This window comes from Artibeus jamaicensis, unplaced genomic scaffold, assembly GCF_021234435.1.
Source record: "Artibeus jamaicensis isolate MK-2021 breed Jamaican fruit bat unplaced genomic scaffold, CSHL_Jam_final contig_233, whole genome shotgun sequence".
Taxonomy (NCBI): domain Eukaryota; kingdom Metazoa; phylum Chordata; class Mammalia; order Chiroptera; family Phyllostomidae; genus Artibeus; species Artibeus jamaicensis.
In genome coordinates, this window is record NW_026521486.1 from 17,401,437 (window position 1) to 17,420,774 (window position 19,338).

The 19,338-nt window shown below is 40.5% G+C and overlaps 1 protein-coding gene across 4 annotated transcripts in view; it reads right to left on the bottom strand.

The window, feature by feature from the left end:
- APAF1 (apoptotic peptidase activating factor 1) overlaps nucleotides 1–19,338 on the bottom strand; it is an 82,118-nt gene that overhangs the window by 23,046 nt on the left and 39,734 nt on the right. For all 4 annotated transcript variants that reach the window (XR_008390995.1, XM_053662063.1, XM_053662064.1 and 1 more), the window contains exons 17-22: nucleotides 16,504–16,665; nucleotides 12,939–13,067; nucleotides 10,292–10,417; nucleotides 8,343–8,462; nucleotides 5,599–5,715; nucleotides 2,872–2,997 (exon numbers count right to left, since the gene is read on the bottom strand). Coding sequence is in view for 3 of the 4 variants with exons in the window: in XM_053662063.1 (XP_053518038.1) it covers nucleotides 2,872–2,997; nucleotides 5,599–5,715; nucleotides 8,343–8,462; nucleotides 10,292–10,417; nucleotides 12,939–13,067; nucleotides 16,504–16,665 (780 nt within the window). In the remaining variant the exon portion in view is untranslated. The remainder of the gene's footprint in view (nucleotides 1–2,871; nucleotides 2,998–5,598; nucleotides 5,716–8,342; nucleotides 8,463–10,291; nucleotides 10,418–12,938; nucleotides 13,068–16,503; nucleotides 16,666–19,338) is intronic.

Sequence of the window (19,338 nt, forward strand, 5' to 3'; positions counted from 1 at the left end):
ATGACGAAGTATCCCCACAAACCCCAAGGTGCAAGAGAGAGAGGCAAACTGAGAGCTCCCAGATGTACGTGGTAATAGCATCTGCGTGGGAAGGAGCAGAGGGAAGCTTAGGGAGCCTGACAGATCTAAGAGAGAAAAGTCAGAAAAGAACCAAGTGACATTCACCAAGAAGTGCAGTGGACCAACAGAAAAGCAGCAGAAACTAAGTGCAAGGCCACTGTGGTTAGTCGGGAAGGGCCAAGCAGTCTGGGCCCTATGAACTCTCAAAATTAACCCGGCCGGTCCTACCATGAGAAGAAACTACTGGGAATAGAATCCAAATTGAATAGGACGAGGATGATGGCAGCAAAGAAAAGAGAAGGCCTAAATAAACTGAGGGAAGGGAACAGAGCAAAGAGGTCTCAAAAGACCAGGCCCTATATTTATTTAATGCTTTGGGAAAACACAGGAGGAGGAGCTACAGAGCTATGCTGACCTCCCCACTCCTTCAAAGAGTTCGGGAACGTTACTTTGTGCAAAAGAGAAAAAAAATCCTAGTTGAATCCCAAAGTTTTTTCACTATGAGGAAAAAAACACAATAAAGTGTAGAATAATGCTCCTACAGACATGGAAAGCAAACCAGAAAAACAATCTCTGGATTAAAGGGTGCCAGCATAACTAAGGGCAGCATTACAGGTAAGAACAGGGGTCAAGTGAAGGTTTACACTAAACCTTGAGACCCTACCCCCACCCCGTTCTCTTCCTCCACTTGGCTCTAAGAACCTTCAGCCACGTCTGACAAGACCTAGACAAAAGATCTAAAGATACTGACAATAAAGGTTTCTCATTCAAATCACCATTCAGAGAAGGTCTCAGTCAACACACAAAATTTTCAGTCAGCCTTTCAGTGCCTATCTCTGGTAGCAAATGATCACTACACAGATGAAGATGGCCTTTAAAATAAAAGGCCAGCTGTTGGAAACCGCCCTGCCTGGTTTCAGAAGCTATAACTTCCCCATGGCTAAGGCTGAGTGAGTGACCTTCAGAGCAGAAGCCACTAAGGATACAAAGCTTACCTCCCTGGCAGGGGCACTGCCTCTGCCCCCTTCACTTCACCCTGCCTGGCCCCCAATGCTTGATCAGTTAGCAAATAATGGGTAAGATTCCTCAAGGGAGGGACAGCCTAAAACAGGCGTGATCACAGGGAGACCCCAGGGAAGGACTTGGGGGGTTATAGCAAAAGGAGGTGATGGACCCTGGCCCCTTGGCTTTGACATAGCCTGAGTACTCATTCTGTTTGCGAGAAGTCTCCTAACCTCTTGGCTGCCCTATTTCCCCTGCTGGACCTAAGCCTGAAACAATGACAGAGGGTGGTGCAGCCCTGTGCTGGAAGGGGTGGGTTCCCCAGGTGATCAGGCCTAAGAAAGAATATATAAAATCCTGTGAAATCTGCTTTGCTAAGAATGTCCCCAATTAAATGATAAGGGTCCGAACAGGAAATGAGTTTGTTTCCCAAAGTTTTGTAGACCCTTAGCTAACCGACTCTGACTCTGACTAAGCCCTCGTAGTTCTTTGTATGTTATCTATTGTTTGATCCTTACTGCCTGACAATGATTAATGAACTTTACCTGTATTCCTGTGCAAAATGAACCCAATAAAAGCCCACTAAGGAAAAGGCTCTTGGCCCTTCTTCTTTGAAAGAATGGCCACCTTTCCGTCCCAAACAGATCATGTCCTGGTAGACTTATTCTTATCTGTGGCAGCTGGTAGGGGGTGGAAGAGGTTTGGCTCTATGGGCGGAGCATCCCCACAGCCAGCCCTGACTGGTGTGGGTCACTGGGTTGGGTGTCGTCCCGCAATCCAAAAGGTCGCAGGTTCGATTCCTACTCAGGGCACATGCCTAGGTTGAGGGTTCAATCCCCAGTTGGAGGTGTGCGAGAGCAACCAATCAATGTTTCTCTCCCTTTCTTTCTCCTTCTCTTCCACGCTCTAAAAATAAATAAAAATTAAAAGTCCAAAACAACCAAACAGAAGAAAACTAGGATAGGAGGGAATAGCAACTATGCAGAAAAAATGAAATTTTCAGGAGAAAGCTTAGATATAATTACACTATATCCAAGTACCAATTTATGTATTTTATATATCCATCCACCCTCAGGGAACATAGTTCATCTATGAAATGAAACACAGTGCTCTTCAAAGGAAAAAAATACAAATGGGCTTTCCAACATTAAACATGTAAGGGGAGAAATAAAAAACTTAGTGAAAGGAGTAGAAGATAAAGCTGAGAAAAATTCTCAGAAAATAAAGCACAGTATAAAAAAATGCAATGCAGAAAGAGAAAACTAGAATCTTCCAAACAAAAACATTAGGAATCAGAATTGCTTCAGACTTAATGTGCATTGATACGTCAATAAAAATAAATTATAAAAGACCACAGAGTAGGCTTAAGGCCTCTATATCCACAATCCTTCATTATGATAAACTCTTCGTTTTCCACAAGACTTCGTCCCTGTAATAAACATCTTATCCTTTAAAAAAATGAAATTATTTCAATGGGATTTTGCTACTGTAAAATTACTTAAATGTAGCAAAAGGTATATTTATTGATACAAATCCAAATATCCAGGCAGATGGGAGAATTCAAATAAATCCTTGATTTACAAAATAAAAAACTTTCCAGTAGAAGGTAGTCAAACTGCCTGCCTCACCCACAGAGAATATGAAACACAAAGGGGTTTTATCTAAACCCACATGCAGACATGACTGTGTGCCCCAAGTAATACCACGTTGAAGAAATGTTTCCAGTACACACCAGTTTTGAGCCATAATCGAAGCATTCCTTTGCTAGAGTTAGCATTGCCTGTGTTAAGAGTTCACCTTCCCTCTCACCTGAATTGTAGAATCATCAGAGCTTGAGATTAGAGTCTTTCCATCAGCTGTGAACTGCAGGTGCCATACAGTGTTCTTGTGCCTGATGCTGGATCGAAATATCCTTGTGTTGAGAAGTTCTAAAATCTTCAAAGTAGAAAACCACAGAAAATTAATAGAAAGAAAATCAGCAAGACCCATGCATTATACCCTAAACATATTAAATTAAAGACACACAAATGGATGGTACACATACATACACACACATCTACAGGCAAACAAGAACACCCTAAAAAACTCACTGGAATGCCCCCATGGCAGTAGGAGCCAGGGGTCCTTCTGAGTACTCAACTACCCAATTCACCACACAAGTGGTAGCCTGGGTTCAGCCTCCAAAAAGAATATGACACTTAAGATGGATCAAAGAAGTGAAAAAAAAAACATCCTGGATGAGAAACAAGGCAAGTTCTTTATGAAACAGTACAGAGACAAGGTAAGATAAAGGATACTAAGGGAGACAGGTAAAGAAAAGGAGGGTATGGACTTCCAGCCAAGATGGAGGCGTAGGTGGAAACACTGTGCCTCCTCGCACAACCAAGTTTAAAGACAACAAAGTTTTAGTAACAAAAATGCAGCCAAAACACAGAAAACTGAACTGTACGGAAGTCCGACAACAACAAAACATTCAGCTAAACCAGTAAGAGGGGCAGAGCCAGAGAGGGAGCTGTGCAGAAAAGATCCACCAACCCACCAAGGCATGAGAGACCCAAACGCGCAGGCAGCTGTGGGCGGATCCCAGGTGTGGGGTGGCAAGGGGCAGATCCCAGTGAGGGTGCAAGGCGGCTGGCTGACCATGGTCACACATTCGCACGCGGATAAAACAGGCAAAGGAGTAAGCAGTGAGATGGACTGCGCAGGCCCCAGCGGTGGGAAGCAGCAGAGGGGACCACTATTGCCCCTCTTTGACCCCGCCCACACATCCAGCATCACAAACCAGCGACCTGGGTCGCCCCACCCTGGTGAACACCTAGGGCTCTGCCCCTCATATGTAACAGACTTGAACAGGCCAAAACATGGCTCAAGAAGAACTCAAAGCCCCAGAGCCCATAACTCTAAGAGACGAAGAAATAGCCAACCTATCAGATGCACAGTTCAAAATACTGGTGATCAGGATGCTCACAGAACTGGTTGATTTTAGTCACAAATTAGAGGAACAAATGAAAGCTAAACTAATTGAAATGAAGGGAAATGCACAGGAAACCAATAGTGATGGAGAGGAAACTGGGACTCAAATCAAAGGAGTGGACCAGAAGGAAGAAAAAAATGACCAAACAGAAAAGGATGAAGAAACAAGAATTCAGAAAAATGAGGAGAGGCTTAGGAACCTCCAGGACATCTTTAAACGTTCCAACATCTGAATTATAGGGGTACCATAAGGAGAAGAGGAAGAGCGACAAGTAGAAAACTTATCTGAACAAATAATGGAGGAGAACTTCCCCAATCTGGTGAAGGAAATGGACTTCCAGGAAATCCAGGAAGCTCAGAGAGTACCAAAGAAGTTGGACCCAAGAAGGATCACACCAAGGCACATTATCATTACATTAGCCAAGATTATAATGAAGGAGAGAATCCTAGAAGCAGCAAGAGATAAGGGGACAGTCACCTACAAAGGAGTTCCCACCAGACTGTCAGCTGATTTCTCAAAAGACACCTTACAGGCAAGAAGGGGCTGGAAAGAAGTGTTCCAAGTCATGAAATCCAAAGACCTACATCCAAGATTGCTCTATCCAGCAAAGTTTTCATTTAGAATGGAAGGGCAGATAAAGTGTTTCTCAGATAAGGTCAAGTTCAAGGAGTACATCATCACCAAGCCCTTATTATATGAAATGTTAAAGGGACTTATCTAAGAAAAAGATAAAAAAGATTGACAGTGAAAGGACAGCAAATTCACAGTTATTAAGAACCACACCTAAAACAAAAGTAAACTAAGAGGACAGCTAGATCAGGAGCGGAACCACAGAAATGAAGATCACATGGAGGGTTAGTAACAGGGGAGGGGGAGTGAGAGAAGGAGAAGGGGGGAGAAGGTACAGAAAATAAGTAGCATAGACGGCAGGTAGAAAATAGATAGGGGGGAGGGCAAGAATAGTAGGGGAAATATAGAATCTAAAGAACTTGTGACACATGGGCATAAACAAAAGGGGGGGAATGGTGGGGGAAGGGCTGTGCAGGGTGGAGGGGAATGAAGGGGGGAATAGAACAACTGTAACAGCACAATCAATAAAAAAAACTTAAAAAAAAAAAAAAGAATCTCAGGTGGTGAATAGATGTACTTCCAATACCAAAGGTAGAAGAGCAAGGAGTGGGGAAGCAGGTAAACACAGACAACCCTGCACCAATACTCCCAATGAACCTTATCAGTACCAAAATGCAAACAACTTATCCCCTAAATGCCTGAGCGTCAAAGAAAAGAAAAAAATGCTCTTTGCATAGTCAGCTTAAGCTCTGATATACTTGGAAAATAGCAACTGAGCATGGACTAAGGAACACAAAAAGACAAAAAGTATGAAAAACAGTAGTAAAGGCAATGTGAAAAATATACAACAAGGATTGCAAGCGTATCTTTAGTCTAACAGAGTGACTAATAAATCACAGATTTATACAGTGTAGGTCTACAATGCCAGACACATATTCATTTTAAATAAATAACCATACTGCACAGAATGACTGAAGACTAGAATTGAATACCGCAATGGTTCCACCGCTGTCTCCAAATGCAACGTACTCAAGATTCGGACTTAAGCAACAGCAACTAACTTGAGCTTCAGTCAGATAATCAATCTGACCTGTTTTTCCATTAATGAGCTAATGAAAAATAAGGCACAATCAGTTATTAGGCTGTAAGAGCTGTTTTTGTTCTTTAGAACAGACACTTCAATTGAAAAAATAATAATAAAACAGAGAAAATAACCAACAAGTGCGCCCAGGGGAACAACAAAGCCCTTTCCTAGTCTCAGCAGCTGCATTTAGCACTTCATGCTTTCGTTTCACTTCACTTTTGTGGTTCAAATACATTTTTATAAAGAAAAACAGGCTATAAAAATTTTAAAAAGCAGCTGCAGTGCCCGCCACCCCAGACACATAGGTCTGATCTTCAATTCCACGGCAACTCCACAACCTGTTTTCCACTTCTGCCCATTTTTCCACAAAGCCCATTTCAACAGGGCTCTTGTTTGTAAAAACACACTTTTCTGATATTATTCAGGGGAGTTAGTGATTTGAGACTGAGACAAGTAGTATATAAATTAAAATTAAAATGGGTTTTATATCCTCCAAATCACTTACAAAACAGTATAAATTAAGATTTTTACCATTTTGGGGGGTAGAGGAGGGCATTGGAGAAGAACCCATAAACATAATTTGGGTGGCTGGACTTGAAATGCTGAAACTAAGATTACCCAACTTGATAATATGGACCATTTCTAAAAATTCCACTAATGAAGTTAGCTTATCACTCAACTAAAACATGTGACCTAGGAAAATATTTCTCAAGCTTAAATCAATGGTCAGATACCTTTCTCTAAGTGTTACCATCTACAAATCTTGGATTATTTTTCAACATGAAGTGAGTGGTCATCTTTGTTTTCCGGTACAAGAATACAGGGTCAGTCAATCAGGGTAGTTTCTCTTTACACTTCACCCAGCATGTCCTGACCTATTAGATGTTCAAAATGAAGACCGAACTACTAAAAGTGGAATATCTTCTCTCAAAAATCAATTTCCATATTTTTTAAAGAAGTGACTAAAAAATGTTTTGTTCACTTAAACCAAACTATTATTCGTCAGTTTATGTTCGACAGTCTCCCACAATCATTGACATAGAATAAAATTAATACTTTTATAGTCAGATGACTTCTTTTTAAGTCTGAGTTATAACAACTGTTAAAGATTGCACAATTTTTTTTCTTTTTTCTTTTAAGTATCTTATTGTTTATGTTATTACAGTTGTCCCACTTTCTCCCCCTTTGGTTGCACAAATTTAAGAAGGTAGTATAAGCACGAAGACACTGAACTTGACAAGAAAACTGCAGTGGACAATATCTCAAGTGGAAGAGTAAGTCTGCTAAAAATCAGTAACGAAGAATTCACATTCAATCCCACATCCCAATTCATCTCAGAAATGCAGGGCATCCGGAGCTCCTGATTGACACATTACGGACTACTGTAAAACTTGCAAAATATAGAACAAGCTGTATTTAGAAGTGTTCCACAGCTTGACTATGAACCCCCACAACAGACAGGGAAAAACAACCATAGGCCATAGACAATTTACCCCCAGGTATTTGTCTCCTGAATTTCATTCCACCTTGACCGTATAACCAGCTCGCAGACTTATAAAGATGTCAAGGACCTTGTAGGTGAAGAAAGTGAGGCTCAGACAAGTGAGGCAATTTACTCAGCATCACAGAACTAACGGAACTTAAAGCCAGAACGTGTACCTGGGTCTCCTGAGTGAAGTCACTGTTCTCTCCACTACATCAGGCTGAACTTCGCAGCTTTATAACTTGTTCAGCTCTTCCCTACTCAAACCAGTCTGTCTCAAACCCTTGCTATCTCTCATATCCTCAATATGCATGCCCCTCAGTTTCTCTCTTCTCTACTGTTTCTCTCTTGGTTCTTGCACTGCTTCACTATCTCCCTCCATGCTTTCATGTTTCTTGCTCCCTATCTTAAGCCCTAGTGAGCCTTAAGGCATCTGCTCTCTGTTACCACCACTCAAAACTCCAACTATCAATCCTCTGCCAATGGACCTGACTCCGGGGCTCCTTTCCTCTTCAGCCAGTCAACACATGCCTTCCTTTTATGCATCCGTCAGCTTTTTGTTGAGGGGCAGGGTCTACGGTACAACTGTTTGGATCCCTAAATGATACATACGGACCTTTCAATTTTACCTCAAAAACTTTTTCCTTCTCTGAGAATGTAAGAAGCATGCAAGAACCATTTCTTGAATAAATGTATGAGTAAATAAGTGAATAAACAGCGGTGTTTCAGTACATAAAGCCCAGCTCCTTCCACCTCAGTTCCAACAGGTCAGACTCCTTCCTCACTTAAGGTGACTTGTTCTTTCGAAGACCCTGTTATCATTTCCCTGCAATAATGCTTCCTTTGCACACTCCGACAAGTCTAAATCACTACTGTGACAAGTTCAAATCTGTCCTCATGATATCTTAGACTCCATGCACATCAAGGCATGTGATCACTGATACCACCAGAAGATGAGGTAAGGCAAGGTATCACCTTTTTATTTCTAAATACTAGCCTATCTGAGCCTCAGCTCAAGACCAATATATTCAGCTGACACCTACTGAGAGTATCTGCTGGATACTAAATGACTGTGCCTCATCCCAAGTCCAAAGGCAAACCAGAAAAAAACTGTGAATTGTGAGTTCAATCAAAACAATGTTTCCAATTGTTTTCTAAGAAATACTCACTTGCAGACGTCTTATATTGTCAACTGCAAGAACCATCACTTCATTTTCTTGAAATACAACATCTATTTCTTGCTTTAAAACTATAGCAGAGTCCTCACACACTTTCTTTGTCTCCCAGAGCTGATTAAAAGATTTAAAAAAATGAGATTACTATACCCTCCAAAATATCCTAAAGACAAGTCCCAGCAAGATACAAACCAAGCTTCAAACTCAAAATGCCCAGGACACTAAAAATTTGTCAATTATAGATTATAACTCAACAATAACTATTTGTTAATTACATGCTATGGTAACAAGCAGTTAGTGTTAAAAGTAATGGGCACTACAGCCAAAATTGCTTAGTATAAATTCTAATTCTACCTGTAACTATGGGCAAGTTATGTAAGCCAGTGCTATTCAAAGATAAGGACCTTCTGCTGGTTCTCAAACTGTTTGTACCAGAATGTAAATTAACTATATTACGAAACGCACTGTTAACAGTATACTTAGTGATAAAGTTGTTTTTTGTTTTTTTTTTTAACAAGACTTCTTGATGAAAGAAGCAGTGCATTGATTTACATTCTGGCTCAGGCTTATGGAGCCTGCACTTTAAGTAGCACCGACTTAACCTTTTCTGTGTCTGTTTTCTCAACTGCAAAAAGGACTGTTGTGAGAATAAGCAGATCCGTGGACAGCAGTTTGCACAACATCAGGCATATAGTAAATACTAAATTTTAGCTACAATTTGTAAAAACACTGCATTAGATGCTACAGGGACAAACCAAGGTCCCTCAACAAGTTTATAATTTAAAATGTATGAACATGTCAGAAGAGCAATATAGCATTAGAGATCGGGAGTAAATCAAATCTATACTTAAATCCAGGGCATAATTTGATAAGTGCCCTAAGAAAATGACAGCTGTGGCTGGTGTGGCTCAGTGGATTGAGTGCCAGCCTACAAACCAAAGCATCACAAGTTAGATCCCAGTCAGGGCACATGCCTGGGTTGCAGGCCAGGTCCCAAGTAGAGAACATGAGAGGCAACCACACACTGATGTTTCTCTCCCTCTCTTTCTCCCTCCCTTCCCCCATTTCTGAAAATAAGTAAATATAATCTTTAAAAAAGAAAATGACAAAGTTATATGGCATTAAAATGAGAGGCATCCCCCAAATAAAATACAAGAAAATACAAAAGTTGTGGTGGCTTGTGGGACTGTTAGGATTTCAACAAGGAGAGGTATGAAGAAGTAGGTTATTCCAAACATAAGAAGCCACATAAATAAAAGTACAGAGGCAGGGAACAACAGGATATCTGGGAAAATGTGAGCAGTTCAGTGTCGGTTACCTGCAGAAATAAACTAGAAGACAGACTGCAGCAGGAAGAGGCCGTACTGTGGAGAAGTCTGATGGGAGACTTGGGAGAATTTATTTACTTTGGCAGGCAAAGGAGCCATTATCTGTTTTTGAGCAAAAGTGACATGACTGTACATACATGAGAAAAATATCTTGGAAGCAACATGTAGAAAACCAAGAAAGACAAGACTTATGGCAGAAACTAATGCAAGAGAAGCAAGAGGTAATGAGCACCTCAACTTGAAATGGAAAAGCACAAATAAATGATAGAAAAGGAAAAGGTAGAATCTATTAGATTTGACAAGTAACTGGGTGTGGAATTCAAGGTAGAGGAAAGAGTCAATGCTACTCTAAGAATTCAAATGTAATATCTAAGTTGACCAAATACAGTCTAACCATTGGACTTCTCCAGCACCTGGTCCACGGTGATATTCGACGAGCATGTTCTGAATGAATGAGACTGTTATAGTCCATATAATCGCAATTTCCAAGGACAAATATGAACCTAATAGTTTTCTGTTTTATTTTTCCCGATACTGCCCATTAGTTTCTTAGTTTGTAGGAGGCTTAGCTTACCATCCATAAATGTTTAAAATGAAAAGCTCAACATTTCTCACCCTGATTGTCTGGTCATCAGAAGATGTCAAAAATGATGATCCATCAGGAGAAAACATCACACAATGAACCCAACTTAAATGTCCTCTGCAATCAGCTACTTTTACACATGAGTCCACATTCCACAGCTATAGAATAAACACAGCATATAGGAAATCATTCATTAGCATTTTATATATATATACACACGCACACTAAATGTTTTGTGCAGAAGATTGTTCACTGTATCAATATTTTTAATAGTAAAAAACTGGAAACAACCCAAATGACCATCAGTAGGACCAACTGAATAAACTACATGTATAATACATATAATGAATTACTATGAGGCCATAAAAAATAATAGAAAAACACCTTGACAGTGACTAGTTGCTGGGCCATATTATTTACAAAGAAAGCAGAGTCTATATATTTTGCAGAAGACTATACATACTAAATTATACCATATCATACTATATTATACCATATTATACCATATATACATAAATCCACTATACCATGTGAATTTATGTATATATACACATTATTATGTAATATAAAAAAAGAGAAACATGTAAATGCATATATGGATGCAAATGTGCAGATAAATAATACATGTGAATACTTATATATGCAAAAAGAAACATTGGACCATGAAACAAAACCTCATATGGTGGGAAAGGGTGAAAAGGAAGGGATAGTGATGAAAGCAAGACTTCTCTGATCATACTTATTATAAAGCTTTTGATTTAGAACCATGCAAATGTTTTATGTATTTTCTTAAAAATGATAAAAATAGCTGAACGCAAGAAGCTTCCATATTCAGACTATTTTCCACTGTCATCTAATCCTCATTTCCACTGATTGCAAAGCCCTGTAATAAATGAGTGTACTAACTGTACATGTACACACTTCTCCTGTTATTCATGCTTATTTCAAATCACCAGTGTCTGCCACCAGCCTGGCTATATTTTGTCCTCAGCACTGCTGTAAATGACTCAAATATATTCCAGTCTAATGAAGTACCATATGTGCCTGAGTTCCTCTCATTACACTCTGAATTACAGACCTACTTTATGATTTCGGAACTAGCATGGACAAACAAGTGCTTCATCACATGCCCAGTGGTTTTCAATCAGCGAGTTCTATGGTTACAAATTAAGTACATGAAATTTTCTCTACCTTATCTCTGGAGTCCAAAGTGGGCATCCAGAGCTGAAGCACTGAAATGAAAGTGCTTCCACTACCGGAATATCTCCCTGGAAATCCTTCCCTCTCTTCCCTTCTGGTTCTCCCCCTCCATCATTTCCTTGTCACCCAGAGTCTCCAAAACCAAGTCCCCGTATTTCTAGAAGAAAGACAATATTTCCAAGAGCTTTCTAAGAATAGGATAAAGATTTTAGAAGTATAGGAAAAGCAGGAAGAGGGGTTACACCTCCATACCTCCTAAACACCTTGACAAAAATCCAGAAAAGGGGAATTTCCAACTACACCGAACTTGAGGCTGTATCTACTGTAAGGTGCAATATGCCCTAGCAGATCTGAATCACTTAGTCCAAGGCCTCAGCCAAAGAGAACACTGCCCACAGCACTCTATTTCTTCCCACTGTTTCAAACGGGACTGGATTTTGTTCACATTCACTGCCTTGGCTTCCAATGGAATGGTTTATGGCAGGGACATTCTTCAGTATTAGCTGCACTGCTGTACTTAGAATTAGGAGGAGCTGACGGAGCTCCCCTGCTCACTCTCATTTGATGGGTCTCCGCATGAAGGCCCATCCATGGCTCAGCAACTCTCCCCCTCCCTACACGTACCTTCATAGTAAGGGGCTAGGTGGCAAACTCACTAAAAATGGCTGAAATGAGCACAGAACACTGAGGAAGTGCTTGCAGTAGTCAAGCTTCGTTTGAGGAGAGCCTGTGAACCAAAAGAATTTTCCTATCTTCCAGATAAAGGCCCATCCCCATTTTCCTGGGCTGTAATCACAAGGGGCTTCAAACTACCTGGTGGCAAAATGCACTCAAGGAATGAGTAGTAACAAAGCCTGGAAAAACAAATCCATCCTTGGAGGAAAAATATCCGGGAATTCATTGCTTTCTTAAGAAAATTAATATAGCTATTCACTTGGTGGGGTTCTTCCAGAGCCAGTGAGATACAGACTCTGAGTAGAAACTGTTACAATTTGTAAGTCACTTTATTCATTAGTGCTTAGCGATGAACGTCCTGGGTTAACCAATTCCAAATTTACCTTCCATCTTATCCTTCTCAGTGATCTAAGAAATATGATCTGGACTCACCTCCCATCATTTCTCGCACAGAAGAGTCTGCCTCCGTCGTTTAAGAGACGCCACATTTCTGCTTGGAAACCAGTGGTCGTCCCGTTTCCTCAGACCGTGGCACACACTAGCCTCCCAGCCAGCTCTCGGCGACTGACACTGTCACCCCCAACAGGATGTGTCATACCGTCAAAGCAAGCCTTTCACCACTGCTAGCGTAATAAGGCTGCTTATCTAGTTAACATCCTAAAGCTCTAAGTTATTAAGCTATGAAAACATATTACATAATTTCCCACGCAAACATCTTCAGCAGTTAACGGTTTAGCAGCCCATTCCCCATCATCCTTATACCTCTGGAGACACAGACTTCACAGAGTAAATTCACCTGCTCACCTCCACACAGTACTGGGACAAAGCCACCAGTGCCAAATGGTTATGGGAGGAGAAGTCACAGTATTGGATGGTGCTGTGATGGCCCATGTGGATTTCTGCCAATAGACCACTGGTCTGAATGTCAAAAAGCTGTCAAAATAAGAGAGAGAGATCTATGGAAGTAAAGTATTTTTTTAAATTAACCTGTACCCAAACTGAACCTACATTTATTTCTAAAATAATATCCATATCAAATATAAAATATAAATCCTGGAAAAATATAATTACTGATAACTGGCATATTATTGACAGTCATAAGTAAGAAATAAATCAACATATATACACTTTTAAAATATTGCTCATCTTGAAACATGTTTCCTATAAAGGAAAATTTACCACAGACAATCCCTCAAGTTGGCCTAGAGAGAAATCAAACCTCAGTGAAGAAATGAATGGAGTACCCCAATTAACAAACCAAGCAGTTCTCCCCAGTGCTTGTTTATTCAAAAGAAAAAATAGATACTCAAAAATAAAGATGATCGAACTAATATAGAGCAGAGGCTTGATAACATGAAATTAGCTCAATTATTTCTAGTTCTCTTCAGAGCTACCAAATTATTCCATTATGAGCAATCATTTCCCCATTTTTGAACCAAAAAGAGCTATTTTTGAGTAATTCAAGTTTCATTCCAATTTCTGAAAGATTTTAAAATGCTGAATCTACTCTTCCAAAGACTTTTGCCAAATGATAAACTACCTTTCTCCCAACATACAGTATAGGGATTCAAGACCAAGACAGTCTTAATGAAGGAAAAAAGGAGGTTCAGTGGGAGCCACGCAAATGTTCGGAAAGTGCCTGATCTGCAAGCATGCGCACTGCAGCACAGCATCTGGGGTCAGCCAAAAGGACAGGAAATCACACGTAAAATGCTCTCCAGGACAAGTCATTCTTAAAAAATCAGTGGCTGCGAGTGACAGAGGAAACTTGGCCAATGTGGAATCGGCAGCTGTCCCAATTATGGGGTAGCCAGAAGAAAACACCTAATGACAGGAGCGCACTAACAACACAGAAGAGTTAGAAAGAAATAGGAGGAGAATGGAGAGACCAAAAGTAGGAAATTAGGACCTACATATAGTGAAGGGTAATCTTAGCTTTATTTAATAGGTAAAATAAGGAGCTGGTCTAGATTTTTAAAATCAGAAGGCGTTTCATGCAATATAAAAAACTATTTTCCTCCCTCACTAGAACATATCTTTTAAAATGTTCAAATTCTCCTCAACACCATTAGTCATTAGGGAAGTGCAAATCAATCTACAATGAAATTCTACTTCACACCTAATTGGATGATTATAACGCAATAAAGGAAAATAACAAGTGTTGACAAGAAGGCGGAGACACTAGAACTCTTACACATTGCCAGTAGGGATATAAAATGGTACAGACGCTACGGGAAAATTTGGTGGTTCCTCAAAAAGCTGAATGCAGAATTGCCGTACGGCCCAGCAATGCCGCCCCCAAGTATATACACAGAAGAACTGAAAGCAGGGGCTCAGATACTTGCGTACCAGTGTTCACTGCATTACTCACAATAGCTGAAAGGTGAAAACAATCCAAATGTCCATCAAGAGACGAAAGGATAAACAAAATGTGGGTGTATCCAAATAGTGGAGTATTATGTAGCTGTAAAAATTCTGATACACGCTCCAATAGGGATGAACCTTGAAAACAGTATGCTAAATGAAATAAGCCAGACACATAAGGTCCAGTATTCTATGATTCCACCTACATGAAATATCTAGAATAGGTAAATTCATAGATTAAATTAGAAGTCATAGGGGATTCTGCAGAGAAGGGAATGTGGAGCTTTTACTTACTAGTTACAGAGTTTCTGTTTGGGATGATAAAAACATTTTCAGGGTAGTGGTAACAGTTGTACAACACTGTGAATATGACTAATGCCGCTACATTGTACATTTTTAAATGGTTAAAGGGGCTAACTTTACATCTATACATTTTACAACAAAAAACAGTTTAAATCTTCAAATCTTGTATATGCAGCAGTTCCTTTTCTGTTCTTACAGCCTTGCACAAATTTAAGACAAAAGGAGATATTTTCCTGATAAAGGTATAAACCATTAAGCAGCCCAGATCCAAAGGGCATAGCTACAGATCAATAACAATAACATAAACAGTCCCTCAGTGAGTTTTTATATAACTATATTGTATATTTCTGTTGTGTTCTCTAAAATATACTATCTAGGGTGAGAGAATAGGAAGAAATTGGTAAGAGGATACACACTTTCAGCTGTAAGATGAATAAGATCTGAGGACATAATGTGCCACATGGTGACTAGAGACAAGAACACTGCATTGCACGGGCGGCAAACGGAAGGCACACGGGCCGGATCCGGCCTCCACCTTGCTTTGTCTGGCCGGGCACCTTGTTTCTACCCGGCAGCAGCACCGAGCTCCTTGCCCCTAGTTAAGGAGTAGTTACATTTATACACTCCTAAAATTACATTCGTCCCCTTGCAGGCAACCTCGAGGCTGATGTGGCCCCCAGTAAAATGAATTTGACACCCAATTGCATAATGGAAATTCCCAGAGTAGAACTTACATGTTCTCATCAAAAAAAGGTAAATCTGTGAGGCGACAGTTGTGCTTATTAAACTGATCGGGGGAATCGTTTCATAATGCGCACATATATCAAAACATCATATTATATGCTTTAAATATCTTACAGTTTTGTCAACTATACCTCAATAAAGCTAAAAATAAAATAAAACTGTAGTATCTCTTATTCAAGTCTTTTAAAATCACGGCTAGAATGGAACGTTGCTGAGCCATAAATCAGAAAAGTTAGCTCTCCAAATCATGGTGTAACTTTGAATAAATTACTTGGCTGCTCTGAACCTCAGTCACCTCATTATTATCACAGTCACTGCAATCTTTCTGTCCCTTGGATGTTTACATCAAAAGAAATTATATATGAGAGCATGCTGAATGGTACAAATGTAAGCTATTATTAGATTTGAAAAAAGGAAGGCATTTCATTGTCATTTACTTTTTTGCATAACTTCCTCATTTATTTCATTGAAATCCCACAATCGTCTTCAGTCATTGAGTATTTCTCACAAAATCATAAAATTTTAGGGGTAAGAAAGCACTTTGGAAATCACCTAAACCAATGTACTCAAAAACTGTAGAACAACAACAAAAACAACTGATGCAGAAAGTATTCCGTGTTCTTAATAAATCTGAGAAACACTGGATTAAACAACATAAATTGCTTCTGTATTGTAGGACTTCTTGGGGCCTTAAATATGTTAGCACACACTGAGTACCTCTCCTGGAGAAAGCGATACATGACACTTCCCAAACCTGCATGGCCACAGGAACCGCTTCTCACAAGGCCAAGACATTCCCTACAGCGCAGTCCCGAGAACTGTGAGAGATTATGGAGCCTGCCCCAAACCATCCAGCTGTACTCCATTTATATCAGTAACAAGGTACAATGCAAAAAATTAAGCATCTAATTGTGTTTGAATTAGACTACATTTGGCTTTTTAAAACACTGGCACTTACAAAGATTTTATTTTTGGCAGCCACCATTATCCTGGAGCCATCAGAAGACCACGAACAACACTTCACTATCACTTCCATGTCCTCCTGAGGCTCCTCTGAGCTTAGGAAAAACTGCTTCACGTTAATGGTTTTCCTCTCATTTGCTGATTTCACATCCCAAAGCTGTAAATTGCAAAAATAATTTTAAAAAAGATTTCTTTATTTTAATCGCAAATCACACCTCTAGAATTTCATCTGGGTCAAATATCCCACAAATTATTCACTTTACCTAATGGATTATTTTTACTTATGCATGACATTTTTATAGAACTTTTAAATGAACAACTCCAGTTTCATTTGGTACATTCCTGAAAAGAAAACAATTACAAGCCCTGCCTGAAATGCAGAATGCAAAACTAAATGAAGTGCTGAAAGAGCACGGTATGGAGGAAGGCTGACAGTGAGGATGAGCTGGGAGGAAAGGCAGGATGAAGGGACTCACGACTGGCCACTGCTGCCCTCTGCTGTGCCAGGCATGAAGTGCGACGCCTCACATCTACCGTATGCACAGCATGGACACTGCACAGGACCCAATCCAAGCGGAATGATAATCCAGCACAGCATCCAGAGACGTGAGGAGTCTCTGAAAATGGACAACAAAGAATATGCTGAAAGGAAGCAAGACATGGTGTGTGCGTGGCAGGGCCAGATGGGCTGCAAAACAACCGGGCCCTGAGGAGTGGGATACAAAAGCCTAAACCTACTCAGCAGAGCCCCTGGGCAGCGCAAAGGACGGAGGCTTTCCAGAAGATCCACCTTCACTGCCCCGGGCTTTCAGCAGTGTCCCAGCTCCACAGGGCGGGCAGTGGCTGCCAGGCCCAGACCAAGGGTTGGCCAAAACCAAGAGCTGCTTCTCCAGCTTTAAGTCAGCTTTCGATGACCAACTAACTCCAAGGTAAAACCTGATTTTTCTAGCCAGGCACATTTTTAAATCTTTCTTGAGGTTAGAGAATTACTATGTACACTAAGAAATATAGCCAAAACCAAAACCTTTCCCCTTGCAACAACTGTGGGTGAGTTGGATGAAGCAAGAGACACATCAGGTACTAAAAGTTTTTCTTGATACTAAAGAGAAAAAAACATCTAAATATAAATGCCAGAAGCTTCAGTCCCATCAGCCAGAATATATGAGAAATCACACTCTGCTCCCCTCTTAATATGAAAAACAAAGCAACTACTGCCTGGATACAGGAAAGAAAAATAAAACTAATGCAACTCAATTTTATTGCATCTGTCTAAACTGCATCGTCTGCATCTGGACCTGACTCTAGCTCCTCTCCAAGGAGTGATGCAATTCGACATGTCGAGGGAACCAAGTAAGTGCCAGTGTTCCATTTTGAGCAAGTCACTGCACTGTACTTAGGGACCCTCGTGCACCCTAGCCCTTGTAGAGTTCCAATGGCAATTTCTAAATAAAGCTTGTACTTTGAAACAGTTTATCCTCAGGGTCTAAAAAACACACGTTTATCAACATGATAGTCCAACAAAACGCCTGGAAGATTATAGAGCTATTCAAGACAGGAAATAATTTTAGAGTTCTCCATCCTCTCAGAAAGTGAAAGCTTTGACCTTGAAATGCTGTTATCCAACATCATTTTGCAGGACCACTGCTTATTATGCATCACTGTATCAGTGCGAACCAGCCAGTGACACTGGCTAATAGCACTGTGGGAAAGCTGCCACAACAAGGCAGTTCTCACCAAGAGTACGGTAAAGTCCATCCCTGCTGTGAGTGCTCTACAATCACATTTAAAGCTCACACATGAAATAAAAGCCCTGTCCCTGACAACTTTAAATCTTTTTTTCTCTTGAGTTGGAGAAGGCTTAATTTGAGTGGACACAGCAAAGGTTTATCATCTTAAACACATTATAACCACTGTGCTGGTCACTCTGAGACTGTATCAGTAAATCAGATACAGAGTTCACATGCTAGTAAGGAGGTGAGACAAGCACAGACATGGCTTTAACACCAGATACGTCAGACATGCCATTTGAGAGGTAAAGGTCCAGCACAGTGGGCTGGAGGGCCCGCTTTTGCAGAGCTGGCCAGCTCACTCTCCTCCCTGAAGATCAGCCTACTTTACACCACCTTAAGATGAACAGAATTTCAATACTAAGAAGAAAGGAGGAAAATTCTAGGACCTGGACTTTACCAGGTCCGATATGACCTAAGGGGTCAGATATGCTCAAGTACAAAATGGGAAAGCAAGGACGATGAAAAGAAAGAACAAGTTCAGTGTGGGCGCAGCATCGGGTGCCTGACCTTCCTTCCCCACAGAGTCAGCTGCTCTCAGAGCACCTTCTACAGACTTCGACCATTTTCATGGTGTGTCCATTCAGTTCCCTTCCTTCCCAGCTGGATACTAAACAACTTCAGGCCAGGAATTATACATTTTTTTAAGCATTTAAAATCCAAATACCTAGTACATAATAAGTACTCGGTAAGTGACCGATAAATATATTTAAAGTGAAAAGACAGATAATTCCCACGTTTCGGGCACAGGGGAGCGGAGGCAATACCATTACTGAATAAATAGGGTTCAGGTTAAAGGTGTGGACGAAACACACATTCATCTCCTCACCCTCCCAAAACCCATGTGAAACAACAGTGAAGAGAATTTCTCTCTAGGCATAGGCCACAAGGTGAAGGAGGAAGAGGGAAGACTTAACAGCAACAAAACTCTAAAGGCTAAAAAGCAGAAAGAGTGAAGGAGACTCCTAAAAATTGAACCCTGAGCCCACAGTGTGGAAAGCCAACAAACTGACCCAATTCACACCATGGAATTCCAAAGTGCT